The 19443-nt window shown below is 42.3% G+C and overlaps 2 protein-coding genes and 4 non-coding genes across 6 annotated transcripts; 1 reads left to right on the top strand and 5 right to left on the bottom strand.

The window, feature by feature from the left end:
• Positions 1 to 401: 401 nt before the first annotated feature.
• On the bottom strand, positions 402 to 5264 carry rpl7 (ribosomal protein L7). Its single transcript, XM_022195031.2, has 7 exons — positions 5180 to 5264; positions 4575 to 4674; positions 4316 to 4482; positions 3620 to 3757; positions 2228 to 2337; positions 841 to 1056; positions 402 to 449 (listed from the first exon to the last, which is right to left on the bottom strand). The coding sequence occupies exons 1-6, from the start codon at positions 5191 to 5193 to the stop codon at positions 848 to 850; spliced, it is 738 nt and encodes a 245-aa protein (XP_022050723.1). The 5' UTR covers positions 5194 to 5264; the 3' UTR covers positions 402 to 449; positions 841 to 847.
• On the bottom strand, positions 699 to 791 carry LOC127531429 (small nucleolar SNORD12/SNORD106). Its single transcript, XR_007938556.1, has one exon. It is a non-coding gene; the product is annotated as a small nucleolar SNORD12/SNORD106 (small nucleolar RNA).
• Positions 1849 to 1940, bottom strand: LOC127531430 (small nucleolar SNORD12/SNORD106). Its single transcript, XR_007938557.1, has one exon. It is a non-coding gene; the product is annotated as a small nucleolar SNORD12/SNORD106 (small nucleolar RNA).
• Positions 3423 to 3514, bottom strand: LOC127531427 (small nucleolar SNORD12/SNORD106). The gene has a single exon (XR_007938554.1). It is a non-coding gene; the product is annotated as a small nucleolar SNORD12/SNORD106 (small nucleolar RNA).
• LOC127531431 (small nucleolar SNORD12/SNORD106) lies at positions 3830 to 3920 on the bottom strand. The gene has a single exon (XR_007938558.1). It is a non-coding gene; the product is annotated as a small nucleolar SNORD12/SNORD106 (small nucleolar RNA).
• Positions 5265 to 5681: 417 nt separating the features above from the next.
• On the top strand, positions 5682 to 18712 carry rdh10a (retinol dehydrogenase 10a). The gene is made up of 6 exons (XM_022195027.2): positions 5682 to 7970; positions 8329 to 8564; positions 14943 to 15041; positions 16118 to 16263; positions 16835 to 16966; positions 17076 to 18712. Exons 1-6 carry the CDS (start codon positions 7685 to 7687, stop codon positions 17197 to 17199), a joined length of 1023 nt encoding a protein of 340 aa, XP_022050719.1. The 5' UTR covers positions 5682 to 7684; the 3' UTR covers positions 17200 to 18712.
• The last annotated feature ends 731 nt before the right edge of the window (positions 18713 to 19443 follow it).

Genomic DNA, 19443 nt, shown 5'->3' with positions numbered 1-19443 from the left:
TCTGGAACTGAATGACAGAAAAGTTTATGATCAAAACAAGTTCTCAAGATCTATAAATGATATCCAATCTCCTGTTTTACACATTTACAATTTGCAGTTAATGTCTTCTCTGTAATTTTAACACTTTGACCCTCTGGTGGGTCCCTTTTGGCCCACAGGCTGTACATTTGACACCCCTGACTTGAAGGAAAAAGCTGCTGACTTTAAACCTGACTTTAAAATACATTCTCTGGATTCCCTCCATAATCTTGACCTTACTATGTATGGTGCCCTGAAATGACCTGGGTTGTGAACTGGTGTTATATCAAATAGCATAAAATCAAATCTGCTAAATACCAACTAATATGCTTGAGAGAACACTTAATGCATGACACATTTACACATGAACGACAAGACCAAACTGTTTTTTTCTCCACGTTTTATTGTACATCTTTAGTCCGTTGAAAAACCTGAAAAATGGACAAAAAAAGAGTTAAAATGGAGAAAATGCACAAGAAGTTGCTACCAACTCATTAAAATGGCAATGAAATACCTTTTCAAACAGAATTTATACTACAAGTCTTAGCAACACGTCTAATAAAATCACTGCCGCACAGCTTCATGTGTCCATCTGTTTTTGAAACAAATTTCGTCACATTTCTCCTTCACTGTGATGGAATGAAGCATCTCTAGTGGATGACTTAAAGCTTAATGGCTCCGATGTGGTTTCAGACATAATTGGCTTATTTTCAGCTGGTTTTCACCATAGTCGATAAGATGGGGAAAAAAGAATATGCATCATTAACCACATCTGATAGCACCATCTATTTTCAAAATCTTCTAAATGCTCCGACAACTCACCATCACTTCAGTTCATCCTCCTGATCATTCTGTTGATCTGATCCTCCCTGTTGCCAGCATCTCCTCCCTCCACAAAGTGTGTGGTTTTCTTGTTCATACCACCACGGGGTGACGACAGCTTGAAGGGCCACAGGAAGTTGTTGGCCGGCTTGAAGTTCTTTCCAACTGTGTAAATCTCATGGATGAGGTCCTCGACGCAGATGATGCCGTATTTGCCTGCAGGTGAGAAAGTAATTTGTTTAATACAACTAACTGTGTTCCACTTTTTAGAATCAACTCTACTTGAGACAAGAAGTGTTTAAACATTGAGAAAATCTAAGGCCTAAACTATGCTGGATTTCAGATCATTTTAAAACCCTGGCTAAAGAAATTTCTTAAACCCTAACATTTCAGATGGATGTTGGTAGAGAGCCGCAGATGATACCAACACTTTAAACTTGTTTCTCTGTGAGACATGTAATATTAATGCTTTGTGTAGGAGGTTCAGTGAAATGAATACCACGCAATTGATCCTGTCCAAAGCTTTGGAATTATGTGCTGCAAAAAGAACTTCAGAGTCTGATAGTTTTTAAGGTTTCATAACTAAACTATTCAGCAGTCCAGTTAGTGGGTTTAGAGAAAGAAAATCAAGAAATATGGCGATGTACACTGAAGAGGCAGCCAAAGGTATGTCATCATTTTCACCAGATACCAAGCAATTATGCAGGTTAATTTAATGAGTACTTTTCTCGAATCACAGCATGACTGAAAATGTAAAAACATTTTTTATGTTAATTAAAATGAATATTATTCTTGCTGAATTTGAAGTGCTGAATGTTTTAATGGCATAGAAACAAAGAAAGCCACAAAGTGTCCAAAAAGCCTCTATTTGTCCATTAATGTATGTCTGTTAAAGCAAGTGTACAAACAAACATGTTCAAATAAAACAAACAAATCTGATAAACAAAAGGATAAGCACCTACCACTGGTCATTAAATATCTTCCAGTATTGAAGTTCTGTGATACTAGCATGTGGTTTCAGACACAACTGGCTAAGTTTTCAGTTTTTTCTCACCAGAGTCGATAAGACGGGGAAAAAAGTGTACATCATTAACCACATGAAGCCTTTAATCTAACAGCAGAAGGCTGTAAATCTTTTTTTTTTAAATTTTGCTTCATAGCAGCAAAGCATAGTGTTAAATTATACCATGAGCATGTCTTAATTAAAATTTCAGAAGCTCAGAGAGGAAACATGCCCTCTTTTCAATTATCACCTCGTCCTGAGAAATAAGATTCATGCTGATGTTGACGGGTTACATGATGTTATTTCTAGAACAGCCTTTACCTCATGTATTTTCCTATGTATAAATTATGTTTTTGTCAAGTAAAATGTACAATGTGTCATTACCGAGGGCCTTCTCCACCAGAGCGTTGTCTGTGAGGGCGATGCGCTGTTTCCTCATCCTGCCGTGGCCACGCTTGTAGATGAGCTCACGCACAGACTTCAGGTTGGGGTATCTGGGGCATCGCAGAGCAGAGATTATGTAATCAGTTCACATCGAGCCTGCACAAATTAGGTCTACAACAACATAGCAAGTTCTACTTATGGGTTACACATTTCAAAAAACAATAATAGAGATTGTTAAAGAACTCTCAATTTTTCCTCATTTAAGGCTCCCAGACAGACGTGGCCTAAATGTATCATGCATCAGAAACAATAAGCATTGACGACTAACCATGTAAACCTGGACTTTTCTGACTAAATTCCTTTTAGAAGTCTTTATAAACTTTTTACAACAAAAAGCTCATCTGACCACCTAAAAACATGTAGGACTTTGGGTCATGACCGAATCAGAAAAGTTTTCAATCAACAGTAAAAACACCTGATTAAACTGCTGCTTTAAAATGTCAATACCTTGAACACAAGCCAGACATTTTTGTCACTGAACATATACTCAAACTACACATGTACATGTATGCAATTTGACACCAGATATTTACTGAAATAATGACACTACATATATTGTCACTGCCACGTTTAAATGGCAGATTAGGAAGCTTGTCCCAAAAACTGCACTCTAGTTTCAACGTAAAAACTTTATGTTCTGGTATAAATCTGAAAAGAACAAAACCTTAAAGGTGCATAAAAGCAAAGCACATAAATGAAGAATGTATTCTTGTACTAAGCAACATGCACATCCAAAGCACTTTTAAGCTTGTGTTAAGATACATCACTACAGTGTCAAGAATCCACATTGGAAACATTCCCATTTCTATTGTTTAGGTATTGTTAGCTTCTCTTTGGTGTACCCTGCTTTTATCTCCAGCAGTTAAGTCTGACACCAAGTTTTTTTTCTATAAACTTGTTAATACTTAAGTATTCCCTGACATATAAAGTCAATGCAAGAGCCCAGAAAGAATAAGGTGCATTAAATTCCAGGAAGGAAAACAACATATATTGCCTCCATTGTTCTTGCAGTAGACATTTCTACTTTACCAATAAATTCACACCACCAGATCAATATATATATGAGCCACAAACAGAATGAAGAACCTAATATTTTACCAAAATAACAGATGTAAAGGTTGTGCGCACTGAAAGGAATGTGGTTTCAGACAAAACTGGCTTAGTTTCAGTCAGTATTCACCACGGTCGATAAGATGGGGAAAAAAGTTCAGCATCATTAACCACATTCCAGACAAAACATGTAACTTTAACACTATTAGACTATCAGCCAAACCCCTGTTTATGGACTCAAATATTCAACACTGCAGGACCACAATCTAATAACAATCTTACCCCCAAGCAATGTAAGGCTCGGCAATCCTCAGCATGTTGATGGAAGCCTTGTTCAGCTTGACAAACACACCGTTGAAGATCTGACGCAGACGCAGCAGCTGCAGAACTTTGCGGACCTTGGGGCTAACGCCATTGATACTGGAAATTAAACAATGATTGTGATTAGTATTCAGACCACCATGAGGACACAGCTTTCACACTACAGTATCGATTGTGGTTTCAGAAATAATTGGCTTATCTTACAAATCTATATCAGCATAGTCGATCAGTCGGGGAAAGAGCGTGCATCATTAACCACCAGGCAGCTTTTACAAATCTAATACATATACATGGATTGCTTCAATAAACAAATGTAGACACACGTAAAATCTCAATAATTTAGCAGTAGCGCCTAAAATCCCAGCTAATTATTTACCTTAAGTGACAGAAAAACAATAGAGATTCAACTGCCTCACATTCTGTAATAGCCAATGCCTAAAGAAGAACTTTAAACCGATTTCACAGTAATACCATGCAAGCTATGGGGTTACTGAAAACTGAAATACAGAGGCAATCTAGAGCAACACTGGACATTTTCAATTAGTAAGAAGGCAACAAAACACAGCATGTGAACACGACAAGTATACAAAGAGTAGCAATCCATGTAAATGCAACTAACAAGAACAGTTCTCTCTCCACACAATAGGTAGTACTCACCCTCTGATCCTGATGACAAAAGCCAGTTTGGGCTCAGATGGCACATAGTAGTTTCCCACTTTGCGAGCAGTACGGGCCAGACGGATTTCACGCCTGTACATCGACCTGTACTCCTTGTGGTACTTCTCAGCCCTCTTGTAGATTAATTTCCTGGTCACTTTGCGGGCCTGAATACAGCAGGGACACGCGTTAGAGTTGTTCAAGGACCTACGGACATGTTCTCCATACGGTGATTAAAAAAACGTGGAACTGAACCCACCTTTTTCTCAGCCAGCATCTTCTTGACACGCATGGCCTTCATGGCCGCGAAGGCCTTTCGCCTTTTCAAAAGGCTCTCAGGGACCGCCGGCACCTTTTTTCTGCAAAGAGTTATTTTATAAAATCAGGACTACATTGGTCACAAGTTAACTTCAACTAATATGGACATACAGGTAAGTTACTAAACGGAAATGTCTCATCATCGCCGCTGGTAGCTGGCAGCTAGCTAGCTAACGTCAATTGCCGGCTTCCATATAGGTTTGTGCTCCTTAGATCATCAGACTACATTACGAGAGATGACTTAAGAGTAGCAAAAAGCCGACAGCATATTCAAGTAGTTGACTCCTTTGTTTACTCTCATTTTTAAGTACAGTATTTATATACTTCTCCAATGCACGTAGGCTAAATAGACAGCCATGTTGTACCGGGTAGGATACACTATTTGTAGAAAGTGATCGTAACTGCACTAAAATTCAAAATCCGTAACAATACTGCTATCATATTAGTGTATACTAACTAGGCAACTTATCAATCTAATAAAAATTCAAAAGATGACCATTTTAATACTGGATGTGCTTAGATTTCAATACGGAGGCAAACACTCACTCTGCGTCCGCCATTGCGATCACCGAGAAAGAGAATTTTTCTTTTGCGCATGTGCGCGTTAAAGGATTTAGGACCTCCGGAGAGTGTCCTTCTAGCTGCCTGACTAATAATTTTCTTTCAAGCTGATGCTCCCGAAATATTCTAAAATTGTGCGAAGCAATGCTGTAATTCACTTTGGGAATGCTGTTAGCTATACGAACCTAGATTTGCAGAGTCATAACTCGTTTGTTGGTTTGTTTTATTTGGATACTGGTAGGTATGTTAGTTCAACAGCAAACAATGTTAAGGTAATAACATTTTAACTTGTATATTCTGTCATGGGCTAATTTAAACGTATTTTAGGCAGCATTTTCAATTAAATTAAATATACTCTTCCCTGTTAACCATCACCATGGTGATGTTATACACTCTCTGGGCCGGCAGAGGGAGCAGACGCTTCATTTTGCAGAGAAGGACCACAGATCGTCTGTAGCGGTCTGCAGGGCGAAAGTCTCCTTTGCCGAGCCTGGATCTCAGTGGAGAAAAGAGAGTCAACCCGACCACTTCAGTGCATAAAACACAGTAATTCGTATGTCCTGCAAGGTTATGAAAACAGAAAATAAATGTGATCCATAGTGCAGACTCACTTTGAGGCCTATTTTCAATTTAAAGGCCAAATGCATCTATTAAAGATGAACATTCAATCTGATTCAAATGTCACGTCAAGATACAATCTTGCCATATTTTACTTGCATACTTCGACGTGGCTATCCAATAGATTTTCTTTCTTCTTTGCAAAATATTTCGCAAATAACTGTTATATTCAAAATCCAGAATTTTGAGTTTACATAGGCCTGAAGGTCATTGACAGCTACACTACACTAAACAATCCAGCAGTAACACCTATCACTTTTGCAATGGGTGGTTTTATTTTTTACTTATAATGCTTTGCCATTTGTAAAGGACTTGCAGTTTTCTTCTCCTTTCTGTTTATCACACCAATGATGGACATTCTAAGAGCTTCAGTGGGGGAAAAAACAATTAGAGTTCTCTTTTTCTGGTTCTGAAAGGCGTTTCACCTCGCATGCAAGATGCTTTTTTCAGTTCCATCTGACCGCTATATATTTGTGGCTCCCCATCAGTCAGTTAGAACAAAAAACCATCTTGGATGAGAAGTGAAACGCCTTCAGGAACCAAAAAAGACAAGTGTACTTGCCTTTTAACAAGATGTGAGGATTCTATAACCTGGATGGCTGAGAATCTACACAGGTCACCCTGAAAATTCTCCCAGACACGCCCACCAAACAGGAGCAACACATATGAAAGGTTGCTGGAGGAGGTTGCACAACACCGATAAACAAGAAAAAAAAGGCAGCAAACCGGTGAAAAACGTGTCCACGTTGAACGCAGCCCAGGTGCGCTGGACGGTGAGAGCATATCTGTGTCTTTAAATTCATTTTTATCTTTGCTATCATTAATTAGACACCTTAATTTGGAAGGATCACAATATGTAGGCTTAATCTATTTGCGCGTAAGGAAGCACAGACTATGGATTAGTGCGCAGCCTACCTTATCGATCCACTTTCACTTTACGTCAAGACCTGATCGCAGTGGATCACTTGTAAATCTTATTGGTTTGGACAGTTTAGTGACTGATTTTAACTTTAGTATGCCATTGTGTTTAAGCAAAAACTGTTACATGATATAAAGTCGGGATTTTCATTAGGGAATGACGAGCTTACACCAGACGGACATTGACCTGGACTTGCAAGATGTGGCCTGAGCAGAAATCTGCATTTTCGTGTTGGAAAACCTGCAGAAAACCGGCAAATGGACAAAAAGTAATCCCAAAATTAGGCTTTATTCCTAATCAAAAGTAAGGATCACTCGTGAAATATATCCAAAGCAGGATATTTACACATGTAGACCATTTTTTGCCATTATATCACATACAACTTTTATTTCCTTTAAATGATAAATGATAGAAAGAAGCCGCTCTTAAATGGTGGAAAAGCTTAATCTCTCTTTGGAATATTGCATCGGGGAAAAATTGCAACAGATTAGTGCTAAAATCTTCGGTTACATCACCTCTGAGTGTAGTGTATGGACCTGGCACTTCACTCTGACAGGCGCTCAAGTCTCGCTCCTATTGGGTCCAGCGTTGATGGGTGGACTGAATAAATAGGGCTGAGATGCGGCTCAGAACGAGATGAGTGGAGGAGCAGCAGAGGAAGTGGGAGGCACAGTTCATTGTAGCAGCTCATAACTCACGGCAACTGTGCGTTATAGTGGTAACTGGAGTCTGACTGAGCGGCATCTGAACTCTCTTCTCACTCATAAATCGTGCTCTTGCTTTTTTTTTTCTTCCGCCACTTTTTTTTTTACTCCCCATCCCTGCACACCGCGATCCAAGTTTTAGTCGGTGCCAGCTCCGCCGCTCCGCTGCAAACAGGTTGCAAGGAGGAAACATTCCCCTCTGCGCGTCTTCCGCCGCTCATTTGAATTGATAGAAAGCTCGCAGCCAAGATGATGATCATCATTGCGGAGTTCTTCGTGGTCATTCTGAAGGTGCTTTGGGCTTTTTTAACTGCCGGCGCCAAATGGGTCGTGCGCCCAAAGGAGAAGAGCGTGGCGGGACAGGTGTGCGTGATCACCGGGGCTGGGAGCGGACTCGGGCGGCTGTTCGCCAAGGAGTTCGCCCGGAGACGAGCGATACTGGTCTTATGGGACATAAACAGCCAAAGCAACGAGGAAACGGCGGAGATGGTGCGGCAGATTTACCATGAATTAGACACTCCCATAACCAAAGACGGTAAGTCTGCCCTTTTTTTTTGTCGGCAATTAGGATGCCACCAGCTTTTACGCACGGCTATTTGAATTAGTTTCTCATGTTGTTGACGCAGTTGTCAGTGGTAAAATGAAATGTTTCACACGGCGAGATTTGTGTCCATGTTTGCCTTACAGCCTGTTCAGTCAATTTGCATACAATCCAATTTATTTTTATTTGAAATCCTTTCCCAAAAGTGCACAAAAAGTGACCTCTTAACACTATTTTTGAATTATTCATTCAAATACAGAGGATATTTTGTTTTTGTTTTTTATTTCTTAGTCACAATAGCTGCCAAACAAACTTTCATTGATCACTTCTATCTCTTCCCCCCCACCTGCAGGACCTGTTGGAGGTGTTGAGGAAGTCCCTCCTTTCCAGCCGCAGGTCTACACCTACGTGTGCGATGTGGGAAAACGCGAGAGTGTGTATTCCACAGCGGAGAAGGTGCGTCGGGAGGTGGGAGAGGTGGACATACTGATCAACAACGCCGGCGTCGTCTCTGGTCACCACCTTCTGGAGTGTCCCGATGAGCTGATCGAGCGCACCATGGTGGTCAACTGTCACGCACACTTCTGGGTGAGCTGATGCACAGGCTTTCATGAGGCTGACACTTACAACCCAGAGTGAATGCTTTCAAAAAAAAAAAAAAAATTATGGTTTGATTCTTCAGTTTCCATGAGCACAGTGTTATCAGCAGTGTTTACAGTGAGGAATGTTCCCACTCTGACTCGCATGCCGATTCATAATCTTATCCTTCTGTGTGCCAAACTGGAGAATCAAAGGTGTGTGTGTGTGTGTGTGTGTGACTCCAAGACTGAAAAAGTATGACCATAAATAGTCTTCTGGCATGTTCAGATTTCACCTCCACTTGGTTTCATTTCACCAGAGGAAAAGTCGTGGCTTTAAAAAAAATAATAAATAAAATCTTGCCTTTGCTTGGCTTTGGCAGCCCCAGTCAGTGATGATCCCCAAGGTATGTCAAGCCTCCCCTCTCATCTCCTCTACTGTGCACAGACCTGATGTGCGTGATGGAAAAAAGGGTTCTGGTTGGATCTGTGTTGGATCAGCTCACCACATTTTGTTGGCAGGTGGTGATTTGTTGTGTATCAGATTTTACCCTGGCTCCGTTCCTTGCTCCTTTCAGTGTGTGACTACTTATCTGAAACGCTACGTGGACTTGATGGAGTGAATATGCTGCACTTTAGATAAGCATAAGCTGCAGTGTTGAACCAGCTAGGTGCTATCGCAGACTTTGTGTGGTTTTTTGAGGCGTGGGAAGAAGGCTGATGCTGCTATTAGATACTAATTAAAGCGCCCAACTGATTTTTAAGATGGATGTGTATTATTTAGGACCGTCTCCTTCTGTCTTAGGAGCAACTGTAATGAAAACTGATTACACGGCTTGGCTACGGCCACCTCTGTGGGGCAATTATTGTCCTACTGTGGAGTAAATTGCAAAGATCGGGAGTGTGTCCTTCGCCTGATAGCACGACTCTGAGCTGACCATTTCTTCCTTGATTGTATTTGTCACAATATATTAAGCAATGTGTCAAGTGAGGCAAGAGATGTTCTTTTTGAGGCTTTGGCCGCAGGCTCCTGTTTTTACGGAGAATCTCAGGGATGCCATGAAACCACAGTGATTTGAAGCTCCCTAATTGAGCATGAAAATCTCTTGTGTTGTCAGTCAGACAGGTTGAGCATTTCCTCCTTTTAATGGATGCTCCATTCAACCATTCATGAGCCTCTCTGGCTATCTCCATGTTCTTTCACATCCAGGATTTGGAGTCAGGATCCAGTGGTTGGGTGGCAGATTTAGGATTCCTAATAGAGGTCTGTGTTTGTGTTCTCCCATATTCTATGGAGAGCGTGGTTTCTTTAGGGGTGGTGGTGGGGGGCAGATGAAAGAAGGACTTAATGAATGGCGACAGCCAGAATAGAGGATGTGGTTCATTAACGACACAAGTTAGATGAATAGAGCTCAGACTAACAGGGACCTGTCCACTTTCCTCTCTTACAGTTACTCACTGCATGCAGGTGGTGCTTTACGCAAACCTTTGATAGTTGTGTTTTCCTATTCAAACAACAGGTTCTTAAAATGGCTTACTTGTGGTTTATGACTCAACAAATAACTTCAGTTTAGGGTCTAGTCATGAACCCTTTTGGCAGGGTTTAAAGCCTGTTTATTGAGGCACATGCTTTCAACATTCTCTAACACTAAAGGGATATTATGAAAGAGAGGATTTGTATTTGAAAACTGAAAAAAAAGGACCCATTCAGATCTTGTCATTTCAATTTACAGAAGCAGGTTTACAAGTCTGCTTGCCGTTATTCATGCTGCTGATTTTTCTTTTCAGTGTTTTGATGCTTCAGCAGTGGACACAAATAGCCCAGGGTGCATTTTCTTGTGGTTGTGTATCTCCCTCAGCTTTTTCAGTGTAACCATGTGGCGGCAAAACACTGTAATGACTTTGGCCACTAAGAGAGAAGCAATGTCAACTGCAAAAACTTTAATTCTTCTTCTCCTTAATCCCAACCAGGACTTAAAATTTCCCAAACACCCAGTTTTCAAGAGCACGTGATCGTAAATTCAAAGTGTTTCCTACATAAATCACACAACTGGGTGCAAATTAAGCAAAGGGGAAAAAGAAAGATTTGCGTTTTGTGTAAGTTCTCGTTTAATGGACAGTGTTCTTGAGAATTGGGCAGGGATGGAGATGTGAGCAGGAAACGGATGGTAATCGTACTGTGTGTTTGTGTCTGCCTGCCAGATCAGCCCAGCTCAGACCCCACACTTCTTCTGTCCTCCTTCCACAGGCCCCTCTGACTCCTCCCAACCTGATTTGGAGGCAGTGGGTGCAGCTGCATGGGAGTCACGGAGGCCAGCTCTGTTCATCCGGCTCTGCCACACGCACTCACACTCACTCACACACTAACAACTATGATTCAGTCCCTTGCTCCCTTTAGGTTTTTATGAGGTAGGGGGTCATCACATTGAATTAGTCTGATGATGCTTTGATTAGTCCAGCTGGCAATTTGTGATGTTTGCGGCTCAGTTTTTAGTCATGCTGTGACGGGAGGGAGGGGGGAGAGACGTGCAGTCATTTCACTAGTGACACTGGAGTTTGTTTTAGAGGATTAGTGTGTGTCTAGTGGGATGACATGAAAGGAAATCCTCCTCAGCATCTTGAACTGGTTATCCAACAGGTGGTTTGTGAACAATAAGCAGTTTTCCCCCCCTCCTTCTCTTGCGGAAATCCTACCTCTCTTGTGCGATGACATGAGCGCTCCGGAGTGGCATGGCGGGAAAAGAGCAGAAGGAAAGAAAAGAGGAAGGAAGGCAGTGCCATCCCATCCACAGGCGAGGCGAGAGGGTAATGGTAAGCTGCTGCTGACCCACTTTATCTGACAATTGGTTTCTTGTCTTTGGATCAGCTTGACAAGATGCCAGGCGACAGGAGCCAAGTTCCGCAGGCTGCATTCCTGCTGTAGCCAGAGAAAGGAGGCAGCCAGGCAGAAGGGTCCTACTTGACTGGTTTTATATGGGCCCCTCCTCAGGCCCGGTGCACCTGTACCCCTCAGAGAAGCTAGCCATGACTACTCCCATTCTCTCCTTCTGCACGTACCTGTTCAAGTCTCAAGGCTTGGAATCAGGGCTGCAACCAATCACTTTCTCACAACGTATTAGTCTTTCGTCAACCTCGCCCATTAGTTTGATCATGAAATGTCAGAAAATATTGGTTATAATTTCACAGAGCTTTAAAATGTCCAAAATCCAAAAATATTAAAAGACAGAAGCAAAGAATGGTTATTTTGTGTTGGAAAATGGCTAAAAATTTTGATTAAGTTATTGCTTTAGCTCAAATTGAATTAAACTGTTTACACGAAAAGCCAAAAATCCATAATTCCATTGGGTTATAGAAGAGAAAATTGGCATATGAAGTAAGTCCAATGTACCTGTTACAATGCAAGACTAATATTAGATCACAATGAGCCACCATTGTTGTATAAAATGTATACAGCAGATAAAGAGATATCATTTATAGAACTCCTGGGTTAAAAGCAGACCAGATAAATCAATTAAACTCAATGTTTTAAAATTCAGGTGAAAACTAAGGTTTAAGATGTGACAAATTAGGATCTGAGCCATTTCAAGAAGCTCTGCAGGTAAAGAATTAAGTGCAATTCTAATGACTGAGGTATGAGCATTGTTTAAAAGCAAGTGCGTAGTAAAAACTGGGTCCCCTGGGTGACCAAATGGAGAAAAGCTCAGATCAAGTGTAAGAAATTGAGAGTTCTGTGTCAATCTAGTCAATGTAGATGGGTTTTTAAGTTCAGGAGGCAAGTTCTATTCAATGCTGGGACTGTTGCTTCATGCTGTGTATTGACATCACTTCCTCCCAGGGTTATCGATGTGCTTGCTTTCTAGGTAAATTAGATTCCACTCGTACAACCAGCTGGGGGTTTTAGTCACATGTAGTAGAGGTCGATTCATTAGCATGGTCACCGCAACATGTACAATCCGCATCAATCTTCCCGGACGACCTCTAAAAATCCACCCAGCCCACTCGAATTCCACGATCCGCTGCAGGATCAGACGAGCTCTCGAGCCCAGGCGTTTTTCTCTCGCTCGCCCTCCCTCATTCTCTCGTCCAGGGAGAAGTCAGCCCAATTAAATGGCCATCTGGTCCTACGCAAAGGCCAATATTTTGTTCATATTCCTGTTGGTCAGGCGCTAGCACTAATGCAGCCTGACACCCCAGCTGCAAGAAGCTTTGTGTGGCTTAAATGCTCCTGGGGGCACGCACCAATTAGGGGGTGCAGCGGGCAGGGCACCCCCACATAGGCCAAGGAGGCCCGGCTGTGTCAGTGGGTAATTTAGCGGAACAAGGGAGCGTTGAGACCCAATTACGGCGGCTCTGATGTAAGACACGAGCCCCTGGTTGCCTTCACACATTTTGTGTCTGAGAGGTCAGTGGGGGTCATACCCACATGCCAGAGTTGCCATGAGAAGCAGGACATCGTGGGAGGGTGGGAGAGTGATCGGACGGTTGGTCACGTTTAGAGCCCGTCTTCGATCCGAGGGAATCTGCTTTTCCTCTATCAGCTCCGGTTATTTTCAGACCACTCAGCAAAATTGTCCCGTCGAATCTGAGCGTTGGCTTTAGTTGTGAAAGCGCTGTGCCAGATCAAGTCATTCCCTGCTCTCTGAAAGTTGCTGTGGGAGTGGGAAAGTTTGGCTCAAGTCAGGTACGGGCATATCTTAAGTTAATGCTTCATTTGCACGCAACTCCCTCCCTCATCCACTGCCATTCTGGCTTGCAGAGGCCTTTCTCAGCTTTTGCCCAGGCCTCGTTCTGTTCTCTCGCTCCCTCTCTTTGGGGCCCCATCATTCGATGAGTTGAATATTGCAGCAACCTGAAAATTTATGTCCTGGAAAAGTGCAGATGTTTGGAGCCGAATCAGATCAGTAATACCTGGCTGCGGAATCGACTCCAAAACGATGAAGTCATATTCCTTACACCAGCCTTTTCTTTGTGGAGATTTGACTTTTTGCTTCCAGCTTTATTTACCTGACGAAGGTCGGCCGCAGTTAATCTCTGGGTGCAGTTTTAATGAGGCCTTTCCTCCCCTACCAGTGGTTTCATGGCTGTACTACCTGGTACCATGCGCTCACTGACTCTGCTCCCCTCCAGCAAATGTTTACAGAGGAGGCTGAATCATTTCTCTGGCCAGGCTTACGTTCTGTACCAACCAATGAAAGTGTTAGCTTTCATTTATACGACCACAAAATTATTGGAAACTAATAAACTGTCAATAATAATAATCAAAACAGATGCTCATATAGTTTTCCAGAGCCTGAATTTATGTCTTAAAATTGCCTATTTTGTTTGAACAAAGTAAGAAGTTGCAACTTTTTTTGTTTTACATTGCACAGTGTAGGCAGCAAATGTATTCCTTGTGATATCTGGCTTTGATTTTAACTGAGTAAGTGGTTCGGAGCTCTTTGAGGTCTCGTGTTTTTGTGGCGTGAAGGCGTCCTTGGTGTTTTGTCCCTCACCTTAAGTGTTTCAGTCTGAATGCATTGTACTTCACTATGGCAGCGCACATGTGACTGAAACAGATTTCGCTCTACTTCCAACAAAAGGCCTGCTGGTTGTTTGCAGACCTCCTAGTGGGAGAGTGATTGGTCAGTTCCTATCACTGCCGTCACATGTCACACCTGCTGATTGGCTCACGCTGTGTCCAGGGCAGCAGCAAAAGTCAGCAGACAGGCAGAAAGAGGGATGGATCCATAGGTTAATTAACTGTAACCGTGTACTCACCACATTGCTCTTCTCACCAGCAGTCGGTAGGATGGACGGACTCAGGCTCTCACGTGGCATCCCGATTAAACCCTTTCATCTCGGCGCTCATCTCGCAGATCGTTCCGCTGACTGCTGCTCGGGCAGACCGCAAGGCTGTGTAGGTAGATGAGAGGCTGAATTGTATTGTTGGAAGTGTTGAGTGAACGGAGGCCTGCGATTGGTGTTGTCACCAGCTCTTTAGTGCAAGGCCCAACGACGGGCACCAGATCTGTGTGGGAAAAGGACAGACTGTACAGCATCACACACAGCGCACACTTGCTTGTTCAGTGAATACACGAGGAGGTGAAAACCCCCTGTCCTCCTCAACATCTGATTCACAAAGGATAAAACTTAACTTGTGTGTTTGTTTTCAAATGCTGCACCTCCAGCACTCAGTCTGTCTTCTTCGTCTTCTTTTTTTTTTCCTGTTATGAATTCTCATTCAGACGCCTCTCTCCGAATCACCATGGAGAAGAGGGAGAAACGGAGAGAGGGGAACGAGAGGGAAGGCAGAGAGGATCAAAGGGCTTTGGCACAGACAAACTGCACAAGTGAACTAACCTTCCTCTTTCTTTTCTTTGCCCTTCTGTCTCTTCTGTCCTTCCCCCAGACCACCAAGGCGTTTCTCCCCAAGATGCTGGAGCTGAATCACGGTCACATTGTGACGGTTGCCAGCTCCCTCGGTTTATTCAGCACAGCTGGAGTGGAGGTTAGTATCATACACAGCAACGCATACACATCCCATCGTTCCCACCATCCAAAACCAGTGCTTTTCTCCAGAGCCGTCAGCGTGCCAGATAGCACACTGAGACAGGGGAGGTTAGGCCCCCTTTCTCTAGTTGTCCCTCCACCCGTTAAATTAAGGAACACAGATGAGCATTGGGAGCCTCTTATAGATTCCTCTATCTGCAGCAGTGGGGGTGTGGGGCCCCCATTGGGCTCTGGCCCCGGGGCCAGAATAAGCTGACAGCTCCCCAAGGGACAGAGACATCTTCATCACCGCTTTGTGAACAACTTGGTGCTCACTCTGTATTCAGCTCACAGCCGCTTTCAATGGATATGGTTTTGGTTTTCCTTCCTATAGTTTTTTTGTTATTTTAATGCATAATAAAAAAATTAGTGGGGGGTCATTTATCTCCATAAGCACAGAGGGAGTAAACCAGTAGCCCTCCTGGAAGGTTTTATTTTGATATTTTAGGGAACAGACTTCTCATTTATCCCCTTAGCCGAGAATGGTATCAATTTCCGACAGTCTGTAGGGACGACTGCTCCATTTGCCTTTGTTTTTAAAGCAGCACATTTGCTTTTGTTCAAGCATCCATCCATAATAATTAAAGTCTGCTTTCAAAGGGTCTAAAGTGTCGTCAATTTTCGTCGAGCTATTATGGTTCCTGGAAGTGCCTCAAATGTGATTTCAGACATGCGCGTTATTTTCAGGGAACCGAAGCCTTCGCCTGTCATGTGGGCGCAGTCAAATCCCTTTATCCTCCGCGTGTTTATCGACATGCATCTGTGTTTGCCCAAGCCTTTTTTATTTTTTTAAAGATTATTTCCACGGCGAACCACATCAAAACCTTCCCGCCAAGCAGAGCGGTCTCCTGATGCACCGGAGAAGAATGCTAATGAAACCGTAGAACAGGGCTCACTCAGGTTTTTGTGGCTGTATCATTAACGGCAAGGAGAGACCTCTGTGCCCAGGGGGCATGTTTGAAAATGTTCTCTGGTCCCTGGGTGCGGGCATGGGGGGTTTTACAGGGCTAACCTGTTCTCTCTTCCTTCCCTCAGGATTACTGCGCCAGTAAGTTCGGTGCCATTGGGTTCCATGAATCACTGAGCCATGAGCTGAAGGCCTCAGAGAAGGATGGCATCAACATGACTCTGGTGTGCCCTTACCTGGTCGACACGGGAATGTTCAAAGGCTGCAGGATAAGGTTAGCTTCAGCACATACCAGCCTGTGTAATTGTGTTTGTGTGATCTGTACTTTATTCAAAAGCTTTCTTGCACCTGGGTTGAATTCGTCACCTGTAATCTTCACTTTATGAAAACCACCAGTGAAACACCATTTGAACTTCAAAGCCGCTGCGGACGGTTTGTGTTTTGTTCCAGTTATTATAAAGTGAGATGTATTCTGTGGGTCAACACTGCGCTTAAACAAAGAAGGCTACTTTCCTTTCCCAGGGGAAAACCTCACCAACAGGTGCACCTGGCCTAAACCCCTCCTCCCCCCAGGCCGCTGTAATAGTCCTCACTTTGTTTGACGGTTAGTCAGCAGGTGGTTTTACCGTCGCACCATTACTGTGCACAGTATCGCTTTATTCATAGATCGACTGAAATTTGCTCCTACTTAAGCCTCCTCAAACATTTTCAACTAAATTGTCAACAGCTCTGTCCACTCCAGATCAGATATAATTGCATTTTCCAGAAGAGAAATAACCATTTATGCAAAATTCCATTTCCTTGAATGTGATGCCTGTTTATAACTGCCATGTTTTTCCATTCAGGAAGGAGATTGAGCCTTTTCTGCCTCCCCTGAAGCCAGAGTTCTGCGTGAAACAAGCCATGAGGGCCATCCTCACCGACCAGCCCATGATCTGTACGCCTCGCATCGTCTACATGGTTAACTTCATGAAAAGGTGAGCTCCTCCATACATCACGTATCCTTCCCCTTCCATCAGCTCTCAGCAAACTGTACCAGAGTGTCTTGTGTCTTTTCTTAATCTTATCTCCGTCCCGTCTCCGCAGCATCCTGCCGTTCGAGGCCATCGTTTGCATGTACCGGTTCCTAGGCGCCGACAAGTGCATGTACCCCTTCTTAGCTCAGAGAAAGGAGGCCATGAACAACAATGAGGCGAAGAATGGGATCTAGGGGGCGCTGTTTGCAACACGAACAGGGGCTTATGAACCTGCAAGCATGAGGAAACAACCACTGAGGGGGAAGATGGAATGAAGAAAAGACTGAATCTAGACTGGTGCACTTGCATTGAGCAGATGCAAAAGTTTACCATATTGTTCCTCTGGAACAAAGAAAGCTGTGTACTACACAATGGATTTATTTGACTTGTTTTGTCTTTTTTTTGTTTTTGAAGTTTGTTTAAAGAAACCAACATCTATATACTGTGTCACTAGTTTTGAAATCATACAGAAAAGGTATCCAGTAATTAACTATTTACGTAATGTAGTCACCAGCCTTATCTAGTGTCATTGTGGAAATATACAGTATGTTACTGTACAAACAGTAATAATCTTTTTTTCAGTTTTATTTTATTTTTGTAGACATGCACTGTAATTTCTGATTTTCTTTTTGTTTCTGATATAAATTCAGATTTTTTTTTCTACACTGCCGGCATTCTCTGTGTAGGTTGAACACAGCATTTCAAAACTACCCAACGTCTCCCCACGCAGAGGCTCACTCACAAAATTTGCAACTTTGATTCTAGCTTGTGCCATTTTAAAAGAAAGAGGAACAACATTTCACAATAAAAGCTGACCATAATCCATTTCTGTTAAATACTTAAGTTAGAGATATGTAGCATATATGTTAATGTGGTCTATGCATTCCAAATGGGACGTTTAATGGCCAGATTGTGGCTCGCTTGATTTTTTTTTTTTTTTTTATTTTTTTTTTTTTTATACAGGAGTTTTCAGAGTGATGGAGCTCCGCAGTGTCTCTCCACGGTCCCGCCATTTCAGATCTGTTCTGACTAAATCCTTTAATGAAAAGTGCACGAGGGAGTTGGTGTCCTGTGTTGAATTAACACGCGTGACACATTCAGAATGTATTGCTTAGGGAGAAATCGAGCGGAAATGCATTTTGTTTTTGCTTTTCAAGATCTGTAGTGTTCATATTGTAAATTTATCTGTTACCAATATTGTTTAAAGAAAGTAACCCAACATGGTTTGTAACTCCAGGCGAACTCATTGTCCCAACACTGATGTGTGATTGAGGGAAATGTATTCAGCTTTCCATTACCCCCCACCCCCCCCCCCCAAAAAAAAAAAAAAAAAAAATTAATACTTTAACTCTTGTCTGGTGTCCACCGTGTCCTGTTAAAGTGAAATGTGTATGTTTAAATGTTGTGAATACCCCAGTGTCCCAAAAATAACTGCCTCCACCATATTTGATGTATGAATATTTTATATACCTTTTTTTGAGATGACAAGAGTTTTTTGAATTTCAACTACATTCCAATAGGCGTCATTCCTTCAGTCACAGTGATGAGCCTAAATTCTCTACCTCTTAATTTTTGCCATTTTTTTTGACAGTATGACATAAGCCTCTTTTTGTAATATTCTGAAGACTGCTCCATTGCCGAGCAAATGTGGTTCCAATGTTTAGTGTCTCTACCTAACTTAAATTAATAAAGTGATCTAGATTATTACATGGTGTGTGGTTCTTGCCCGTTTGTGAGCATTTGGAGTCTGGGAAGGAGGGTGTAAATAAATGGTGAGGAGAGCGCTCATCCTGACCTTTAGCGTTGTGTTTTCACTCCCGCGTTTCTGCCTCTAATCCATTCAGACTGCAGGCAAAAAGTTGATTTCTTTCGTGTTAATTGGACTCTGACAATTATTTTTCCTTCATAGGTGTGAAAAGCAGAGATCACAGAATCAGAAATGGGTCTGATTTTTGTTTGCAATACAACCTCCGTCTGAACTAGGGGTGTCAATACATATGTTAATGATAAATAATATCGCTATTACTTCAATGCCAGAAACGATTTGGTTGACAGTAAGACGTACAGTACAGTCGTGGTTAAAGACTCTCCACCTCCCAGCACTGATATTTTGAGTGGAATTCAGTTGCCAAACAAAGACACAAAATAAATAAAAATGAATTTCTCTGATGGCATTATTACTCCCACAAATTTTCAATAGAATTTCCAATAATATCATTTTCGTGAAAAGTTTTGGCCATAATAATCATGCTGTGAAAATTCATTATCGTGACTCAGAACTCGTGACATTTCTGTCACTCTGGATCAACATTTGTCACATTTCTGTCCTGAAAGACAGCTGTGAAGGAGGTGTTAGAAATAAGAAACTAGGGTGACACGTCTCACAAATTCACAGCACATCAATTTAAAAATTAAACCGTAATTGATGCCTTCAGTGA

This window comes from Acanthochromis polyacanthus, chromosome 20 (genome assembly GCF_021347895.1).
Source record: "Acanthochromis polyacanthus isolate Apoly-LR-REF ecotype Palm Island chromosome 20, KAUST_Apoly_ChrSc, whole genome shotgun sequence".
In the NCBI taxonomy this organism is placed as follows: Eukaryota; Metazoa; Chordata; class Actinopteri; family Pomacentridae; genus Acanthochromis; species Acanthochromis polyacanthus.
Note: the sequence above shows the minus strand (reverse complement) of the source record. Positions and strands in the feature narration are given on the sequence as shown.

Bases quoted from the DNA above. Each gene is read 5' to 3' on its own strand.
- rpl7 (XM_022195031.2), bottom strand. The intron at 3,758-4,315 runs GTGAGTACTACC...TTTAATTTCCAG, and splicing joins TTTGTCATCAGGATCAGAGG to TATCAATGGCGTTAGCCCCA. The intron at 2,338-3,619 runs GTAAGATTGTTA...GCGATGCCCCAG, and splicing joins GAGCCTTACATTGCTTGGGG to ATACCCCAACCTGAAGTCTG.
- rdh10a (XM_022195027.2), top strand. From the start codon at position 7,685: ATGATGATCATCATTGCGGAGTTCTTCGTGGTCATTCTGAAGGTGCTT. The intron at 7,971-8,328 runs GTAAGTCTGCCC...CCCCACCTGCAG, and splicing joins CACTCCCATAACCAAAGACG to GACCTGTTGGAGGTGTTGAG. The intron at 16,264-16,834 runs GTTAGCTTCAGC...TTTTCCATTCAG, and splicing joins TTCAAAGGCTGCAGGATAAG to GAAGGAGATTGAGCCTTTTC.